The sequence below is a fragment of the Acanthochromis polyacanthus genome, chromosome 8 (genome assembly GCF_021347895.1).
Source record: "Acanthochromis polyacanthus isolate Apoly-LR-REF ecotype Palm Island chromosome 8, KAUST_Apoly_ChrSc, whole genome shotgun sequence".
Classification (NCBI taxonomy): domain Eukaryota; kingdom Metazoa; phylum Chordata; class Actinopteri; family Pomacentridae; genus Acanthochromis; species Acanthochromis polyacanthus.
This window is the reverse complement of record NC_067120.1, coordinates 18,215,709-18,235,458: the sequence shown is the minus strand read 5'-3', so window position 1 is coordinate 18,235,458 and position 19,750 is coordinate 18,215,709. Positions and strand designations below refer to the sequence as shown.

The following is a 19,750-nucleotide window of genomic DNA, read 5'->3' as shown; positions in this document are numbered from 1 at the left end:
TAGTTTTTTTGTTTCTTTAGAACAAACTCTTTTTCTCTATAGAGGGAGCATGTCCTCTTCATAGACTGTATATAAAGATGAATGTAGCGCCTGGCTCCAAAAATGACTCCAAATGTCTCACTAATTATCATTATCAGTCTTAAAAACCCACAAAACACCCCTCTATACTCGACCACACTTAGTACAGTCCGGTCCCCCCTTCTATAAATCTTGGAATCTTCCACTTCCTGTTTGTCAAAGTGACCTTCCACCTGGACAAGTTTTGTTGTAGCTCATGCAACAAACATTTTGGGTAACTGCACTTTATTATGGATGGATGGCACTGAATTAGTGTCTGTTTTAATGAGACTGAGTTCAGATGTGTAGCTCTGTAATTAAATAGTAAATTATTTCTCTGAATTCACAGAGAAAAGTCTGAAATGTTTGCTAGGTTAGCATCCCATGTTCTTTGGCTCAGCTAAAGCTAACTCTCTCCATCTTCTGGATCTCTTAAGTTGCTTGTTGTTAAAATATCTTGCTAGAGGTGCTGAAGCTCAGAAAATCTGAGATGTTTGTTCAAAATAAGCTCATTCTCAAGTGTTATCTGAACTGTCCTACGTATATCCCTTCCTACTTGATCTGCTGATCTCTGACTCAACAACTGAGCAGGGGACCTTAGACTGATCTTCAGTGCCAAGTTTGATTATCCTGACTTCAGCACTTGCAGAGATATCTGACTGGACATGCCCACATACACACACACACATACATACATACATACATACTTACCCAACCAGATACCAAAGCGAATGCAGTAACCCCGCTGACGTATGTCAGGCGTGGTTAAAAATGCTGAGGTTAATTGATGACTCTAAATTGCCCGTAGGTGTGAATGCGAGTGTGACTGCCTGTGTCTGCCTGTATATGTAGCCCTGCGACAGACTGGCGACCTGTCCAGGGTGTCCCCTGCCTTAGCCCGAGTCAGCTGGGATACTGTACACGTAAGTGCTCCAAAATTTTATCATTTTTAATTTTATGGCAACACAATAGTTACCCCAGTGAAAGTGTCGTTAGGTAAGATAATTACTCGGCCACGGAATGCGGTGGAGTTATGTGACGAATCGGCGTTGGTTTGTCTGTTTGTCTATCTGTTAGCAACATTACTCAAAACTGGACTAACTGATTTAGATTAAATTTTCAGGGAAGGTCAGACATGTCAATAACCAAGTGATTAGATTTTGGCAGTGATGTGACTTATTGTCTGGATCCACACATTTGTTAAAGATTTCCGTATCATTGCGAGATAGCGACACGGTGTCACTGTAACTATGACAAGTGAACACTACGTCAGCTGCCTGCTGACGATCACATGATTGCAATCCTACTACAAATCGACTGCTGCGGACTTATTGGGACTTAGCCGTCGGAAATGACACAAGGAACAATTGATTAAATTGTGGAGGTATTTCCAAGTCCCGTCAATTCCCACCACCCACGACATATTTAGGTCACGTGATTCGGTATTCGTACATAATGTACACATGCATAACGCACGCTGTGCTAAACCACAACAGGTGCACGTATATTAAATGGCCATATTCTACGTTGCCGTGATTTCTAAAAAAAAATTGCTGCATTTCTGACAATTCCATACGGGGGAATGAACAGCCTTTGCAGAGTACTGTGCTCTCTGAGTGCTTTTCTAGTTTTATTAAATGCTATTAGATGTAATGACTAAGTGGTAAAGCATGATACTCAGTGCTATAGCTAATGGTTTTGATAGCAGCCAATAAACTACAGGTGCTTAATCAGTCAGTTGCAGTGTAAGCTTTTAAAAAGAAAAACATTTTAGGTGACAAGTTGTGAAAAATTCTTTTGATGAAGTTTAACCACTCATTAAAAGATAACTAACATAACTGAAAGAGTAAACCCTGACAAAGGGTAGTTTTGAATTATTTTATAACCTTTAATAAGGTTAAATGGCTCCAATGTTTGAATCCTTTTCATCAAACACAATAAATGGGAATAAATTACATCCAAACACAAGGACAAAAATTAAATGTAAATGGAAATACTTTATTTCACTATTACACAATAACAAGCTTGGAAAGAAAAATTACAAAAAAGAGAAATGGAACAAAATGCTACAAAGCACCACTTAATATAGACGACTCCTAAATGTGGCAACGGAACCTTATGCTAACTGCCTTTACTCTATCTAAGGTATCATCATCATCATTGAGAATTTAGAAATCAGCAAAAATGTTTGGACATCAAGCACAGTCATGCCAGTAATAGTAATATCTTACAGATTCATGTAGCAATGGTTTGGAGTGGGGAATGGTGATCCTTAAAGGTTCACTCTAAGTGGTGAGACAGAACAAAGAGAGTGGATCTGAGGAAACTGTAGTCCGTCATCTGTTTGGTATGATATAGGTTTGCATTTGGTATAAAGGAATTGAGGAAGCAGGCATGGGTCACGGAGTATTTGCAGAACAATTTCAATGCTTAACGTGTATTAGGTACCAGAAGAGTGGAGCTTTTCTGTAGATAATCAGAGGAGAAAGTACCTGAAGGTTAAACTGTCTGTTTCTGACGTAGTGACACTGGATCCTGATAGTAACCTCCATTCATCTGGTTCAACAGGCCTAAACCCATCCTGACAATGCAAACACTATCTGACCCACGCCTGTGAGGAGGACAGTGAGGAGACACGGAGGGTGGTGTTACTGTTTTTTACATGTAGATCGCTGTACAGGTGCCTTCAGGTCTGCCAGGACTAAAGGCACATGGGGTCCACTGAGCAACAGATGTGTCCATTCTGGAAATGACAAGACAGGGAAGAAACATGAGTGGATTATCGTCACACTTTAACCTCAGGAAAGCTCTTTTTGAAACCCAGCAGATAATATTTTCAGGTGGTGGCGGTGATGCAGCACACAGACTCAGTTTGGCATTTAGAGATCCTCTGGGTGTCATTTCCACACCAACTGATCCAAGGCGCTGATTTTCTACTGAGAATTCAAATGTGAATCGTCACAGAGTGAATTTTGCTTGAAACTTAGCAAACTCCCTGCATCATTAAAGGCTGCCAAAGAAGAGGACTGTACGTGTTAAATCATCAATCTGGCCAAATCGCTACTGAATGTCAGTTCAGAACCACTTTAAAGTGAGGAAATGCATGTCTGTGTATTTGAATTGAATGCAAATCTTTTTCAATAGATGGCATAAATACTTTGAATAGTTAATGAAAGTCTGCAGAGAATGGCTGCTATCTTGTGTCTAAGATGTGGACAGGGAAGCAGGGAGAGAATATTTTATCCAAGAAACTCAGGCGACGGAGTCAGTATTGGCGGATTAGTCCTAAAGCTGAAGCAAACAATTTACACTCACATTTGGTAATGAAGAGGATATCGCCTGCATAGTTTATTCTCTCTGCGACTGTTCAGCAGCACAAAAGAAAAACTTATGCAGAGCAACTTTCTCTGCTCCTCGATTTACTGGAGCAAATTATGGGAGTTTGTCTTGGCGTCCTAGACGAGTCTCTATACATTGTAAGTACTGCATGTGCAAGCATGTCTGCTTGTTTAACACAGTACAGAGGAGGGAGCACACTGTGATTTCCTGCTGTGACTGAGCCAGAGGCCAGGAGATGAGAGGCCGACAGCTGTTTTCTCAGTGCAGGTTTCTCTTTGCCTGAGAGTTCAGTTTTCATTTAAAGGAACAGTTCAATATTTAGTGAAACAGGCTGATTCCAACTTAGCATATAGACTGGAAACAGCAGTCATCACTGTGAGTTTGCAAAGCAATCATATGAGACTCCAGCGAGTTACTGCTCCTGACTGAGAAGCAGGACAGCTCAAAATTCCCATAAAACTAACTTATTTTTACACTTTTTCACATTTTGTTAACAGCTAATTAAAAATGTTAATTAGTGAGCTTAAGAGCAGCTGGTAGATGAATTGTGCTAGCACTTGACAAACCCAGTCAAGGTGTGTCCAATCTTAATGCTAAGCTAACCAGCTGTAGCTTCATATTTAGCGAACATACGCTACTGTTCAAGAGTTTAGCGTCACTCAGACAATTTCATGTTTTCCATGAAAACTTAAACACTTTTATTCATGCGCTAACATAATTGCAGAAGGTTTTTATAATCATCAATTAGCCTTTCAACAACATTAGCAAATGCATATGTAGCATTAGAACACAGGAGTGATGGTTGCTGGAAATGTTCCTCTGCACTCTGTTGTAGATATTCCTTTAAAAATCAGTCGTTTCTGGCTAGAATAGTCATTTATCACATTTGCAATGTCTAGATTGTAATTCTGATTGATCTGATGTTGTCTTCACTCAAAATAAAAAGATTTTCTTTTAAAAATAAGCAAGTTTCTAATGACTCCAAAGTTTGAATGGTAGTGTACATGTCAGTAGTATCAGCTAGGGTTGCACAAAATAGCATATGGTTTTACCAATGATATTGCAATGTTGGAATATGCAATATAATGGAAGGCAAATTAACATGGACTCATCATTCTACAGCATTTTTTGCTGCTTGATACAAAAAGCAAAGTCTTAGGTTCTCATTTTTAAAGACTAATCTACAAGAAATGTATGTCTTAGCTTACATATTTCACACCAATTAAAGATGTCTTTCATTTTTCTTAAAGCTTTACTTTCAAGATACAGAGTTTTTTGACCTGTAGGCTCTGTGTGTGCACAGCAAAATAGGCGAAGAACAAGGGAAAAGCATGAGAAAGGTTTGGTTGTTGAAATGGAAATGCAACCTCAGTTATACAGATGCACAGTTAATAGAAAATTGAATATTAATCAGGATTTTGGTTTCACACAATTAAAGGAACACAATCAACTGTGAGGTTGGTGCTTGTAAAAATGGCCTGTAGATAAAATTATCTGTTTTCATCTTGAGTAAATTTGACCATTTTTTCCTCTTCTCAAAGTCATTTGTGCTTTCATACCTGTTTGAGCTGCTGCACTGCAATAGCTGAGTGGAGACTAGAGGCTTCATGTGCACAGTCGACTAGCTATCATCTACTGGAGCCAGCATTTGATGCATTTAAAGAACACTGGTAAATGACATTGTCTGTTGATCAGCAGATGCTCAGAATGTGAGATGTTCTGGTTCCACTGTTATTTAGATTTCTGTCTCATAGATGTACTGAGATCAGGGGAAGAAGAAGATTATTTTAAATCTTATTTTGATGTACATTAGCACAAATGTAGCACAAAAATGGAGGTGAAAGCAGTGATCAGACAGATTTGAAAGCCATCCAAAGCAACCAAATATTTTGGATGCCTTAGCAAGTGTTACACAATATTAAGTGCCAACTGGTGTGTCCTAAAAAAGAAGTTCTCACAGTAAAAAAGGAATTTTACTGTTTTCTTTTTTTTTTTTTTAACTTTAAAGGCTTTTCTCTAGGCAGAGGACTCTTCTACAAAATCAACTCAATTATTCTAGAAGGATCATCTGGTCATGTGGTCATCCTGTATTTTTTGGTATTATAATGTATATCGCAGAAAAATAAAATACTGCAATGTAATATCTTTCCAATACTGTGCAGCCCTACTATCAGTCCTCTCATCTGACTCTTTGTAGGAAAGAGAAAAAGTGTATTTCCCAAAATATCAAGCTACTGCATTTCACAGATAAAGAGGATTTGAAGCCCACATTCCTAAGTGAGATTTGTGTTTTTCCATTGCACCATGACATACCTTTTTTTTGTTCCTCCTCTTTCTACGCTCCTATCTGATCTGGGTAAAAACCCCTGTGACAGGAGCTGAAGTCTCCTGTCTCAGGCTATATTGTGTAAAGCCAGAAAACGGAGCTAAAAGGAGGTGCAAAAGTCTTGTTTCCTCTCAGAACACTTGAATGAAAATACATTGAAAGGTTACTGTAGAACTTTTGCCCAATAGTGAAAAAAAAAAAATACTGCCTGTCCCAGATTTAAGGATGCAGAAATTGCCTTCACAGTGCAACTACTGGACCACAATGTGATCCCTATTCCTTGTAAAAGCACAAATGCTTCTCACTTTCTAAAGCATTTTTCTTTGGTGTCTAGTCTGCCACTGAACGAGCCAAACTGCAATTTGCTCTTTCAATGCTGCCGGCGGGGCTAGCGGCTTACCTTGCACTGGCACAGGGTGCACTCTGTGCCATGTTTAATCCAGGAGGAGCCGCTGAAGCGTGAGATGTTGTGCTCATCCGTGCACGTCTTGGTGATGTCGTTGCGGATGGTGTCAGCCTGGCAGGGGTCGGTGACACAGCGGGGACAGCACTCGCCCTCAGGCACCACAGTAAACTCACAGTCCACGGGCGGGCACGGCAGAGGCCAGCAGTCCACCTGCCCCTGCTGAGAAGGCGGAGTGAGAGAGAGAGAGAGAGAGAATATGACATGGACGGACAAACAGACAGCGAGAGAGGAGAAGTTCAAAATAATCTCTGCATACGCACTATTGCATTTTCCACGCCTAAACAAGTTATTCATGCAAATACACACATTTTCTCCTGACGTTGTGCTTTTTTTATGCTAGAGGGACTGTCTCCTCTTGATGAAAAAAAAGTTGTTAAGGTACCTAGAAAATATAGATGAGCAGAGCAATCTTCCAACAAAGTCAGCAGTTTTTGTAGACGTAAATGCTCCAGCTTTTTAATTGACTTGTTCTAGTCTTATTGTTGTTCCCATATTAATCTCACAGCAAACTTTCAGCACAGAAAGCCTTATTGGATTCCCCCCCCTCCGCCGTTCTCTATCGGCCTGACAAAACAGGTCATATATTTTGGCCATCTTAGCAAATCCTACCCTAACTGTACGCTATATCGTTCTGGCCTGACCCCTTTCTGCTTATGCTGTCGTGCGTGAGCGTTTCTGCTGAACACCTTATTGGGAAATGAAATATGAGTTGACTCTCTATATGTTTAAACACACCGGCAGACACAAAAGGGAAACACGCGCACACATAAAGTTACAAGAGGCTTGAGGCAAGTGTCCCACCGGGGATATTTAATATCACTGAAAATCGTTTGGCTCAGCATTTCAGAAACGTTGTAGTAAATTAGGCCGGCTATAAAGCGCAGACTCACATGGCGCTAATGCCCACTCCCTGCCTCTGTGTGGAGTGTAAACATTCAAAGTGGGAAATCCCCCCGAGTAACACTCTTTACCCGCAGCCAGAGGGAGGGATTGGATGTACCCTCAGGTATCTGTCCCACACTGCGATGTGGGGCACTGTCATCTTTGTCTGTTTATGCAGATGTGGCCTATGATCACAAAGGAGGCAGAGATTTGCTATACAATAAGCTTTTATTTTCCTTTCACGCGGAGCAGTGTGACACGAAAACTTTATCAACCTAAGACTGAAGCCGGTCTTTGATTTCTTTGTGATATTTCCGAAGGGTTATTATTTTAATCTGGCTTTTCATTCCGCGCTTTGCCGTATCTCGCCGCAATTTAATCTCTGCTTTGCTACATGCAAGGTTTCACCGTGTATAAGACTGAATGTTACAAAATGCCTCCAGGAGATTAAAGCTGGTGACATTTATCTTTGCCTGGGAATTAGTGTGTAATAATCACGCTCCTTTTTTAAAAAATGCACTTCAACCTAAAGTACAACCTGCATGTGGGGTTACGGAAGTCAGTACTTCTTTGATATTGCTATTTAACAACAGTGTTTCCCCTGGGTTGAAATGGCTGTGAGGTGGTGGGGTCAGTTTCAGCTGAAAGTTGTTGACGGGGGGAAGGAAGGAAGGAATTATATATACTATCGGGCCGTCTCCGCTGCAGCCACGCACCCCCCCGCGGACGGTCTCGTCGGTCCGGCGGGTTTTGTGCTGCACTTTTTTTTTTTTTTTTTTGCAGCGGACCAGTGAGGCGGCAATGTCGGCAGAATTTTAGTGAGGCGATGGCCTATAACAGCGAGGCGGCCCGCCTCGTCGGTTATATAGGAGGGGAAACACTGTAACAAGATAGCAAATCGCAAGTGGCACTCGTGTGAGTGGTCTGAAAAGGCCACATTCTTGACTTTAAATGACTGGACAGTTAGCAGAGAAGGATCCACATCTAGGTCTTGGGAGAATGCTTTGCCCATCTGCCCGCTGTCACTGTGTATTTTAAGGCCCCTGCTGAGCCTGGACAGCCGTAGCTCCGCTAAGTGTAGCAGCATTCAAGGTTCATTTCACGTCCCTGTCACGCTACTGGAGCCTCTGTACGGTATTGTAGGGGCAGTCTTCTCTCTTGTCCTTTCAAGTGCAGCTTTTTATTCTTTGTACTCGTGGTTCTTTGCTCTTCATGTGCATCTGCGCATCTTTAATTGAGTCTGTTTCATGTCTGTCCCTATGTGTGCGCACGGACATATGCTGGATGTGTGTTGCCTTGGCGATAGGTGTGCCGACATTCTCGAACACATGTACATTGTGTACATACGCGTGTTTACACTGCATGTGTCTGTGTACTCTGGTGTTGTGACAGGCGAGCCCGCATCCTCAAATGTGTTTGTGTGTGCTTGTGTCAACATATACGGTGTAAGTGCCCACAGCGAGCGCAGCCTCGGCCAGAGTGAAGCCGAACAAACCCATTTTCAGCCAACTGTGCTTTCCCGCCGCCTCTCAGCTGAGCAGTGATTTTCGAGCTCCTCTATAATGGCTCACTGTAAGAAATCCAAAGAGCAGCCCTCAGGTCCGGGCATCAGGACAGCATTACAACGGTGGGAGGGGAGGGTGGAAATGACATTGCTGTTACTACTCAGACCATAAATCTGTCAGACTAGAGGCAACTTACAGTATCTTAGCTACAAGTATGGCTGATCTTTTAAAAGCTACAAAGACGGGATAAAAGGAAGAAAAAGGAGTCGTAAAGTGCTTGCCTGAGATCCACAGTGGAGATGATTCGTGAGTCATTCAACAGAGGAAGTGATACTGGTGTGGGTGTGTGTTACAGCATGTTCGAGCGTGGTGAAGACACGACAGTGGGGTGGAGCGGAAAGCATTCCATTTGCATTTAATATGCATATGTCTGTATGGTAAAAGGGGCATCTCAGGTGGAAAGATTTATAGCTTTAGTCAGCTTTATTGGGAAACGCTTACAAAAAAAAAAGGCTTCCCTGTTGCTTGAACAGCAGCACTGTGTAAACCCTGGAAAAGGTCAACACAGCAGAAGATGTGAACACAAAGAAAATAGTGCATATGTCTCACTGTGAAAGATTCGTGCGGTGGATGCAATGTTATTTTGTTTAGCGTGAGAAATAGGATTGCATGTAGAGGGCATTTGGAACTACCAGAAACACATATGCCGCAAATAGCCATCAATCAACACACTGTGCGTACACTGTGTACAACCTTCTCAAAGCGTACGGACAACACCCACTGTTACACCCTCCCACTATAGATGCACACATGTTTCCTCCTGTTCTCTTAACCTTGGACGTATCCTTCACTAAAACGTGTAATTCCATCACAGCGCACAACAGTGGAGACGGTCTTTTGAATTCTCTAAAAATTTCAATAATCACTCCCCTCTCTTTCTTCTGCACAAGATGAAAACCAATCTTCATTTTCTCCTTCCTGCAACCTTCCTATTCACCTCTTAATCACTCTCCCTCCCTTGCCACAAAGCCTCTCTCCTTGACTTTCTTTACAGAGCACATCGCTCGCTGATGACTGTTTCAATGGAGACTGGAGTATTTGTTGCATTTCTTGTGTGGGCACTGCGGCACGGCAATAAATGCTTGTGTTGTTTTCGCTATCACCCCTCTGGATAAAGGCGCTGAATTCATGCGATGTAAATTTCATTAAGACGCGCGGGGGTTCGTTTTATCCGTCCCCACTCACCAGGCACTGGCACTGCTGGCAGTTCTCCACCCATGTGTCTCCGCTGCCGTAGGTGAGCAGGCCGTTCTGGTGCAGACACTGGCTGCTCAGGCGAGGGTCGCACTCGGGGCAGCAGAACAGGTCGGCGTTGGGGTTGTCGCAGTCGCACACCATCCTGCGGCACATCACTTGGCCGGCCTGAGCACGAAACACAATTAAACATTCAGCACAGGGCCGCACACAGGCATGACTGAACACACGCATGCAAAGACAAAGCCATTTGTTTGATGGGATCATTAAACATATATGTTGATGGTAAATAATGTAATAAAGGCTATGCAGCCCGTCCCCAGCAACTGCTATGAGGCTATATTTTATGGTTATTCAGCTCTTAATATAGGCAAGACATACCAGACGGAAATATATTTTATGAATACTGATTCTCTTCTTGAGCTTCTGTTTGAAGAAGTTGGCTGCCTTATTGTGTCAGTGATTTAAGGTGCCTTCCAACTGGCGCAGGTCTGAATTCATCTCATTACCTTTGTCAGAAATTTCTCTCCTACTCACACGTGGCGCTGCCACTTCAGTGTCTGAGCCACAAAGGAAATAAAAGGAATGACGTCTATTTTAGACACACCGAGCAGACACGTGAACACAATCAGTTGGAAAATCAACAGAAAATGATCAGAAACTATTTTGATAACTGTTTAATTATTTGAGTAAACTGCACATGTAGATATATTTGGGATTAAAATGTAGCCCTAACAAGTAAATGATAGTATTTGGAAAGACAAAAAGTTGAAGCTGGTCTGATGATTCCTCTGTGTGATTCGTGAAACTGTCACGTAAATTTTTGTTTCGGCTTCGTGCGCACCAACACGATTTCGTCATGTTTTTCGTGCCGCTCACCACGAAATGCACACCAATGTATTTTAAACGGCGGACTTTTCGTGCCACTCAGAACGTATTTCAAAAGAATGTGTATATTATATTTTTAATGTAAAACCGCGGCGAATCCAACGCTATATTTTGCATGACATCGTCCCTAAACATAACCCTAACCATAATCCTAACCATAACCTAACCATAAGCCGGTGGTACACTTACCAATTTGCATAGGAATTTCAAGAATGTCCGGCGGCCGGCGGCCGCAAACGCGATCACACAAGCAGTATACGCCGATGGACAGCTTAGATCGTCATGAATCCGCCGGTATAAACCACTTTCAGATGTGATTACCACAGCGAAAAACATTTCGTGGTGAGCGGCACGAAAAACATGACGAAATCGTGTTGGTGCGCACGAAACCGAAACTAAAACTTACGTGACAGTTTCACGAATCCCCGTGAGACCGGGTTGCAGAAGCAGCATTCAAGTAATTTCATCTCAATTTGTTCTTTTAATAACTCTGTTATTCAAGTTTCTCTCAGTAAATAGTCTCAGTTAGGATTCAATTTAAACATAAACAAGCTCTTATCATTTCCACTATTCTGGCAAATATTCAATTTTGCGCTGTCCTTCACAGACCCATTATTTCAAATATGGCACAAGAGATGGATCAAATATGTGAAGGACCTCTTTAAGGAAGGGCCCTTTATTTCTGCTCATCACTTAAAGGAGGACTTTAATATTCTCCTGTCAGGATTCTTTAAATATTTAGAGGTACATAGTTATGTCAGCGCTGGATAGATGAATGTTTGAACGTGGATCTGGTTGGCAGGTGTCTGGTGTTTGTATTAGATGATAATATTCAGAACATCCACTCAACCACCAGTTAATCACTTAACAAGGCGGTGAGGCCCGGCCAGCCTCGGTCACATGTTTTGTTTTGTCCCAAACTGACCCCGTTTCAGACAGGTATATTTAATACATTTAATATATGTGTAATACGGTTATTGATCTAATCTAGTGACTGCACTGTGGGCTGTAATCCCACAGGAGATACCGATCATAGCATAGCAGCCTGAGGCTACGACATTCTCCACCGTACTTCCTAGATGCCAGATTCTCCGCAGCAGGAGGAAAGTTAGGTCAACTTGGTACAGATGCCAGGGTGGAGACGGTAACATAGCATCTTAAACTTAAATAGCTTAAATACACCAATCGAGGCTTCACCCTAGAGTATCATAAGTTTGGCTTTCTGTCATATTCTCAGATTGAGCTCCCTTTCATGAGTGCAGCTCATCATATGTGATTAAGAATTACGTATTGAGTGAGTTGTTCAGCAAAAATGGGTCCCAAAAAATTGGTTCTGAAGCTGGTTTGGTGTCCTTGATTTTGGATTTTTGACATTTGACTTTAAGAAACTGTGATAGGAGTTGTACTTTTATACTTTATAGACAAATTCTAAATTAATTGATCATAAAAAATAATAAAAAATGATCTTTAATTGCAGCCCTACAAGCTGTGGTATTGGTGGTAATAGGAACAGGCTTTACATACATCCTTTATATTGATTGTCACTGAGGTTGCTATCAAACAGGACCAACAAGCCACAGAATCATTACATGATGGGTAAGTTGTCACACATTTTCTTACATGCTTTGATACTTGTCTTATTAAATGTGTGCTAATCGATGATTAAACTCTATCCACTAAAAGTCATTTGCACAATTCTTGCCATGATTTTGTCATACCATTACTGTTTAATTCTAATACTGTGTGATTTCTCTGTTGTTAGTCTGTCGCAGCCTTTGTTCAGCATTAATGCAGTAACCGCTACACAACTGTTGTTCCATGCAGGTTGAAAAAATAAACTGTTTGCATATTGCAGGACCTCAGTGTGGACACATCCCCATCTTTATCTATTCTGTCGTGCTGACCTTGGTTTGCCCCCATCACTTAGTCGCAGCTCTCCATCTAATATCCAGCTGTGTCCACCTACCTCCAAAACAATAACATGTTTACCCCTGTGGTCCCTGAACTAGTCATTACGACTAATTTTGACAGGCAGCTCTTCAATCTCTCAAATCAATTAATATGACTCATTTAATTAGGGAGCCATTTCTGCCCTGGTCCTTTGTAATCAAATGAATAATTTGCTGCTTGATCATTCACTACCGACACTAATCCACTATAATCACCTTCCACTACTGCCAGACACTTGGCATTAGGTTGAGTGAAACGCTGAAATGTAAAGTATGACTGCTCAGTGACCTGATAATCACGGAGGAGAAATGTGTTTGGGATGACGGAATGAGTTTTCCAGACCAACTGTTCCCACATGCCTTGTCACTTTGGTGTCAGAAATCAATCAAAACAACTACATCAAAAGTCTGACTCACTCTGATAGACCTTTAAAAACCACGACACAGCTTATGCACTTTAATTAAATCGCTCACCACTATAGCATCGCTGTCATTTATGTGATCTTTCGTTCCTTTTTTCTGTCTTTCTATCAAAAGATTACACTTTCTTCACATTTCATTGCTGCTGCACACAGTCCAACAAGCTAAGATACTCGATACGTTACCAGCTCGACCACAGGGTGAGCGACCCAGCGGACTAGATGACTCAAAGTCTAAGATTTGCAACCATGATAAATTATATGTGCTGCTTTGTCTTTTGCTTGTAATAAAATATTTAACTAAACACATGCTGCTAACTTATGCATGACAACTTGCTAACCCGCTGTCTCCTATACATAAAACAACAACATTAGGACTTGTTTGAAGCTCCATATTTTGAAGTTTTTCCATGAAAATAATGCCTGCGTATAACTCCACATTATTGCTTTCTTTTAAATGCAACTCTCGCTGCAGCTCAAGCACACCAGCTCTCCTTCAGTTCTACTTAAAGCTGCTGTCCGGAGTTTCTGTTTGTTTTCAATTTATGTATCATTTTTAACAAAGCTTAAATGTGTTAGTCTAGTTCGATACTATAATATAAAGTTAGTATAACGCGATATGAAAATTTATTCCTGAGCTCCGCCTTCCTCTCATAGACCCCCATGTTATTCCAAAAAGCGCCGGTTGCTGCCGACCAATCAAGTTCGAGCTTCAGCTTTGTCATGCTGTCAATCAACGGTTACGCGCACAGCAAGCAAGCCCATGCAGAGGTGGGCGAGCTACACGCTACGCAACCGCGCGCACATTTGTTTTGCTTGTGGAGGAGAGAGCATCAGGGATCAGCAACTTCCAGAAAAGTTACCAATCCCACGGCTTGTCAGGCCAAGAGACTGCAGGACGTTTTTTGGCTCGGGGTGCTCGCCTCGCTCCCTGACCACGGCCTCCATAGCCTGCCTGACGGCTTCGTTTAGATGCCCGACCTCTGGAGGAAGATGTTGGGGCGTCTGGGACATACTCTTCGTCAGAGGAGTCATGCAATTCTGAACTCTCGATAGAAATAAATAAACAATGTAACACATATACACGCGTAAATGCACTAAGTTTGATAAACAACGTCATTGAGAGGGATACACGAGTGTAATCACGTATTGAAACTTTACTCGTTCGTCCTAGCAGATTCATGTTATTTTGGTATTAGGACAAGTTAGACTCAATCCAGCATTCTAACGTAATTCCTTTATTATTTACTAAATGTACTAAATGTAGAAGAGGGGAAAACAGCAAAACAGGCAAGATGCTGCAGCACTCCTCTCAGGTACTCCGCGCGTGCACAAATAAAGGGGCGAAATCAGAGGGAGGGAGGGTGGGACCAACAGTGTTTTGGGAGACGCTGCGATTCAAACTCCGGACAGCAGCTTTAAACACCGTAAAACTACTCGATGCACCACAATGACAAGTTCTAGTATTGGAGTAATTCAGCCAAACATTCAGCCATGTTCGAACCAGAAAGTGTCTGAAGAATAATAGTGATAAAGAAGTGAAGTTTGTTTCTTGACTTCGTCATGTATAAAACCCTGTAAGTCTGAATCAGTGTTTTTTGATCTAACATCAGTGCACGGCAGTTTCAATTTGCAAAGTCTCAGTCATGGTTTTGACTGATTGTTTTGCTAATGATGTGCTTTCGAGCATAGAAAAAACACCATATGGACATGTTCTTAAGCTGCTAAATGCTCCACTAGATTCACCACGGGGATAGCAAAGTCAGTTCCTAATTTTCTGTTGGGTTTGTAACCACAAACGCATCAGACGAACTCATTTGACCCGTTTGTAATATAAAATATTGATTAGTGCTGTTTTGTAAAGCCCCAGTTACAGTGTCTTGTTCCCATGACTGAGTGCAAACTACAAAGTACCCTTTTTACAAGAAGCAGTGAATAAAAAGTCATTTGCAAATAGAAAAAAATTTAAAAGTCTGGATTTTATACTTTACTTTGTCTCCTCCAAAGGTCAACGAGGAGCTCATTTACACATTAAACTTACCACAGTTTTTAGCCGTTGCTGTTATAAATGTTAATGTCACAGGGTCAAAACACTGTTAGCCCAAAGGCAGCACAACAATAGTCTGTCATAAACAAAAAAAAATTAAAAGTAAAAAAAATCATTTACTGCACTATTGTGCTTTAGTAGTTTTTCAAAATGTCACTGAATGGTTGAAGAGGAGCAGAGTGGTTACAGGACAACACAAGGTGACATTTGTTGCTGATTGGCCCTGTGGGGGACGGCATCATTCATGGGAAAGAAGAGGTTTGCACTTGTTTTGTTATTCTTAGCTGAGACATTTGGAAAGTTGAGAGAGAACAAACAAAGCGGCAAAAAAAAAAAAAATCACTCCTCGACCATCTGGATACCCACACAGTTAAAGAGAGAGAGAGTGAGAGAGAGAGAGAGAGAGAGAGAGAGAGAGAGAAGGAACATCATTGCTGAACTATATATGGCAGTGAACATGTCTGTCTCTTTTTTATTTTCATATCCGTCTTTCCACTTGTCTGCCTCTGTCTCTTTCAGATGATCCGTCTACTTGTTACTCTGTCTCTGTATTTCTCCCTCAGCTTTCCCTGTGTCTGTCTCCTGTGTCCATCTCCTTCTGTTTATTACCTGGCAGGAGCACACCGAGCACCGATCGCTGTCCAACACCCAGATCTGCCCACTGTGCTTGACCTTGTTGTCATGGATACAGTCACCGGTGCAGTTGTGGCCGTGGGGGCACCGACAGTCATAGCCTCCCTCCAGGTTGAAGCAGACTGTGTCGTTGGCACAGGTGTTCCTTCCTGTCTTGCATTCATTAATATCTGCAGGGGAGCACAAAAAGAGATGACATCATACATATGCTCTGTGCAGGAGACGTAGTTTATGCATGGGTGGCGGAAATGAGATGTTTTTTTTTTTGTTTATTACAAGTCCAGTGATGTTGCTTTGGTATCATGATGACAAGGCGTTTTCCCGCGAAGGTTTTTTTCTGTTATGTGTCAGTGAGCAGCCATAGACCTGCCCTGTGCTTTGCATTTGAAAATGCTGAACACAACAGTGTCACGGCTTGAAATGTAGCAATATGTAGCTCCGTTTTTCAAAGCTTGGATAGAAACATGCAGTATACAGCTGTAATGTAACCTAGAAACCCATTTTTGGTCAAATTATTACTTTGTGAGACAGGTTAGGCCTTTTTTTTTTTTTGCAAAGCGACTTTCATGTGCTTTTTTCCCTTTCGTCTTCGTACTTCAACTGACAGCTAAGATGGGTCAACGAGTGGAGCAGCGCTAGCGCTATTGTTATAGGCGGCGCTTAGATGTTACTGTAGATTGAGGGTTTCCATTTTGACAGCTGACAGTTTTTCTGACAGGCTGCATCAGAGACAATGTTCCACAAAAGGCTGCAAAAATCGACATTTTTGGAGGAAAGCACACTCATAATGGCACACCTATAGAAAAATAATAAAAACCTGTGTGAGGTTCTGGTGTCAGATGATTTACATATTTCAGCAAAGTTTTGCTTTATTGAAAGACGCTATTTTCAGTGTTTGCTTTAGTAGCTTGAATCATTCAATCCTGAAGCTAGAATTCTAAAGACAGGACATTTAAAGTTGTGATAAAGATGATGTGTAAAACTAAAGGGTAGTAAATAGAAAATCAATAAGTGTTTTCATTAATGCGACACAGTGGAGCTTTGTGATGAAAACAAGCATCTATTTTTTAAATGTTTTTGCATTGCTAAGATTTATAAAGTGGAATTAAACTTCTATTAAGGCTGAATCTAAAATCTAGGACAAAACTTTGATTAATGAAGTGACTAAACTCTATTATAGTGACATCAATTTATACTGGTCAAAAGATAACATTTAAGACAAGACATTTTTTATAAATAAGATAAACATATTTGCTGAACAATTATAACAAAAAATGTTTCAGGTATGTTTCAAATAATCAAAAACAAAAAATATTCAGTGCTTTTAAAAGGTATTTATCCTCCTTGGAAGTTTTCACTTTATATTGCTTTTCAACATTGAATCATGGTTAATTTATTTCAGCTTTTGTCACAAAAAATAAAAAAAAGGAAAACACTCTTTCTTATCAAAGTGGAAACAGATTTCTTTACAATAATCAGGCCTGAGACATCTGGACACTGAACTTTTACTCCATTATTCTTTGCAAAACTGCTCAAGCTCTGTCAGGTTGCATGGGAAGTCACTGCAGAATATTCACTTTGTTGTCTGTAGCGGTTAAACTATTCTGTTTAGCTCTGGCTTAAACTATTTCTGTTTAGCTCTGGCTTAATGCCTCGGGTCATTGTTTTGCTGGAAAACAAACCTTTCATGTCACAGTTCTCTTGCAGACTGCATCAGGTTCTCCTCTAAGATTTCCCTATACTTTGCTGCATTTATTTCACCCTCTACCTTTGCAGGACTTCCTGGGCCTGGTGCTGAGAAGCATCCACACATTATGATGCTGCCACCAACACGCTTCATGGCTGGGATGGTGTGTTAGTGATGAGGTGCGGTGTTTGGTGTACACCAATCGTTAGTCTGACGTCCTAAAAGCTCAATTTTGGTCTCATCTGACCAAGCAACCACGTTCCAGCTGGCTTCAGAGTCTCCCACATGCCTTCTGTTGAACTGCAGTTGAGATTTAATATGAGCTTCTTTCAGCAGTGGCTTTCTCTGCTACTCTGCCAGACTGCTTCGACTGGTAAAGAACAGGCACTAATTGTTGTTTGCACAGTCTCTCCCATATCAGTTGCTGAAGCTTGTAGCACCTTTTAAAGTGTCATAGGTGTCTTGGTGGCCTCCCTCACTTTCTTCTACAGTCACTCAGGTTTTGGGAACGGCCTGCTCCAGGCAGATTCACACATGTGCCATATTCCTTCTGTTTTATGATGATACATTTAACTGTACTCCGAGGGAAATTCAATGACTTGGAAACGTTCGTGTATGAATCCTCTGACTTATGTTTTCTAATAACCTTTTTATGGAGTTTCTTGGAGTGTTCTTTTGTCTTCACGATGTGGTTATAACCAGGAGTAGTGATTCATCAGTGACTGGACCTTCTAGATGTAGGTGTTTTATAATACAGTAACTTGAAACACATTCACTGCACTCAGTTGATCTCCACTTCAGTATTTGTGTGACTTCTAGCACCAGCTGACTGCACCTGTGTTGAATTTGGTGAGTCCCTTCAAAAGGGGTGCAATCACTTATTTTACTTCACAAATTTTATAGAATTGACATTACATAAAGAAATCCATTTTCATTTAAAAACATACATGAAACAATTTCTTGATTCTGCTTGTAATTTGTAAATTCTTTGTTTAATGAAAAGCAATAGCACAAAACATCCAAAGGGCCTGAATACTTTTTAAAGGCACTGTACATGCATTTATACTGTTTTTAACACATGAGATGTTTTTTTTTTTTACATGAAGTAAATGAACTAGTAAAAAAAAATAGTTGCATAGGAATAGTTGCATGTTTTACATTTTGCCTCTTTACATCTGATTAAGTTGTATGTGCACTACTTGGCACCTTTGTATTGTATGCTGAAGAAAAATGAGGTTCCCCGAACATAACAGAACTTTCATCCTAATATGAAAAGGAAACCTTATCATCGTTTTTTTTGTATATATATATATTTGCGTAAGGAAAGTAAAGAAGGACAACTCACCTACACACGATTCCCCATTGGCGGAAAACAAGCCGTTGTCATGGTAGCCATCACGGCACTCACAGTGGTACCAGCCGGGCAAGTTGACACAAGTGGATTTACTATCGCACTCGACAAAGCCGTCCGCACACTCATCAATATCTGTAGGAGAGAAGAGAAGAGAAGAGAAGAGAAGAGAAGAGAAGAGAAGAGAAGAGAAGAGAAGAGAAGAGAAGAGAAGAGAAGAGAAGAGAAGAGAAGAGAAGAGAAGAGAAGAGAAGAGAAGAGAAGAGAAGAGAAGAGAAGAGAAGAGAAGAGAAGAGAAGAGAAGAGGATATCTGTGTGCAGTCAAAATATCATGTTGATTTCAAAATATTCCTTTTCCAGTGAATGAGCTATTGAGCTCCATTTTTGCCTGGTAGGAATTTTCAACAGTGGCTGATTCATAATTGATAAATCAACATGTCTAGCATTTGAGTGAAGCTAGTCCAAAGACTTTATTGATCAAGCACAGTTTCATAGCCAGAGAAGGACATCTGTATCAATAAAAGATAGCGGGGGATGAATGAAATGAATATAACAAGCTTATCCTTACAAGACAAAGATGTAACTGCCTTGTGTTTTGAAATGCCAGTAAAACTTCAACGCATTGCCATCCTTCGACGCATGCGGGTAAATAAATAAAATTCCAAGGTGTGTGCGCGCTTTTATTCAACTTTGCTCTAGGACATGAGGAGTTTTTATAATGTGCTGTGCGAAGAAGCTCAGCAAAAGGGCTTTTGGCACAGCTAGATGGAGCTGATGTTTGTTTTCACAGAGCTCCACTTAGAAATATCCTTGACTCTGCCTCCTCCTTCAGCTCTTGTCTTTAATACAAAGACCAAGATTACATGCTCTGAAGTTCTCCTCTCCATTTTTTTCCCTCTTATTCTGTTCGTCTCTTTTATTTGGCTTCCTCGTTTCTCTTTCTCACT

General features: G+C 41.0%; 1 protein-coding gene across 2 annotated transcripts in view; it reads right to left on the bottom strand.

Annotated features, from left to right (window-relative positions):
* Positions 1-2,034: 2,034 nt before the first annotated feature.
* Positions 2,035-19,750, bottom strand: part of nell2a (neural EGFL like 2a) — a 92,611-nt gene continuing 74,895 nt past the window's right edge. For both annotated transcript variants that reach the window (XM_051951954.1, XM_051951955.1), the window contains 5 exons: positions 18,798-18,938; positions 15,742-15,935; positions 9,821-9,997; positions 6,123-6,347; positions 2,035-2,800 (listed from right to left, as the gene is read on the bottom strand). In XM_051951954.1, coding sequence (XP_051807914.1) covers positions 2,759-2,800; positions 6,123-6,347; positions 9,821-9,997; positions 15,742-15,935; positions 18,798-18,938 — 779 coding nt within the window. In that variant the 3' untranslated portion in view covers positions 2,035-2,758. The remainder of the gene's footprint in view (positions 2,801-6,122; positions 6,348-9,820; positions 9,998-15,741; positions 15,936-18,797; positions 18,939-19,750) is intronic.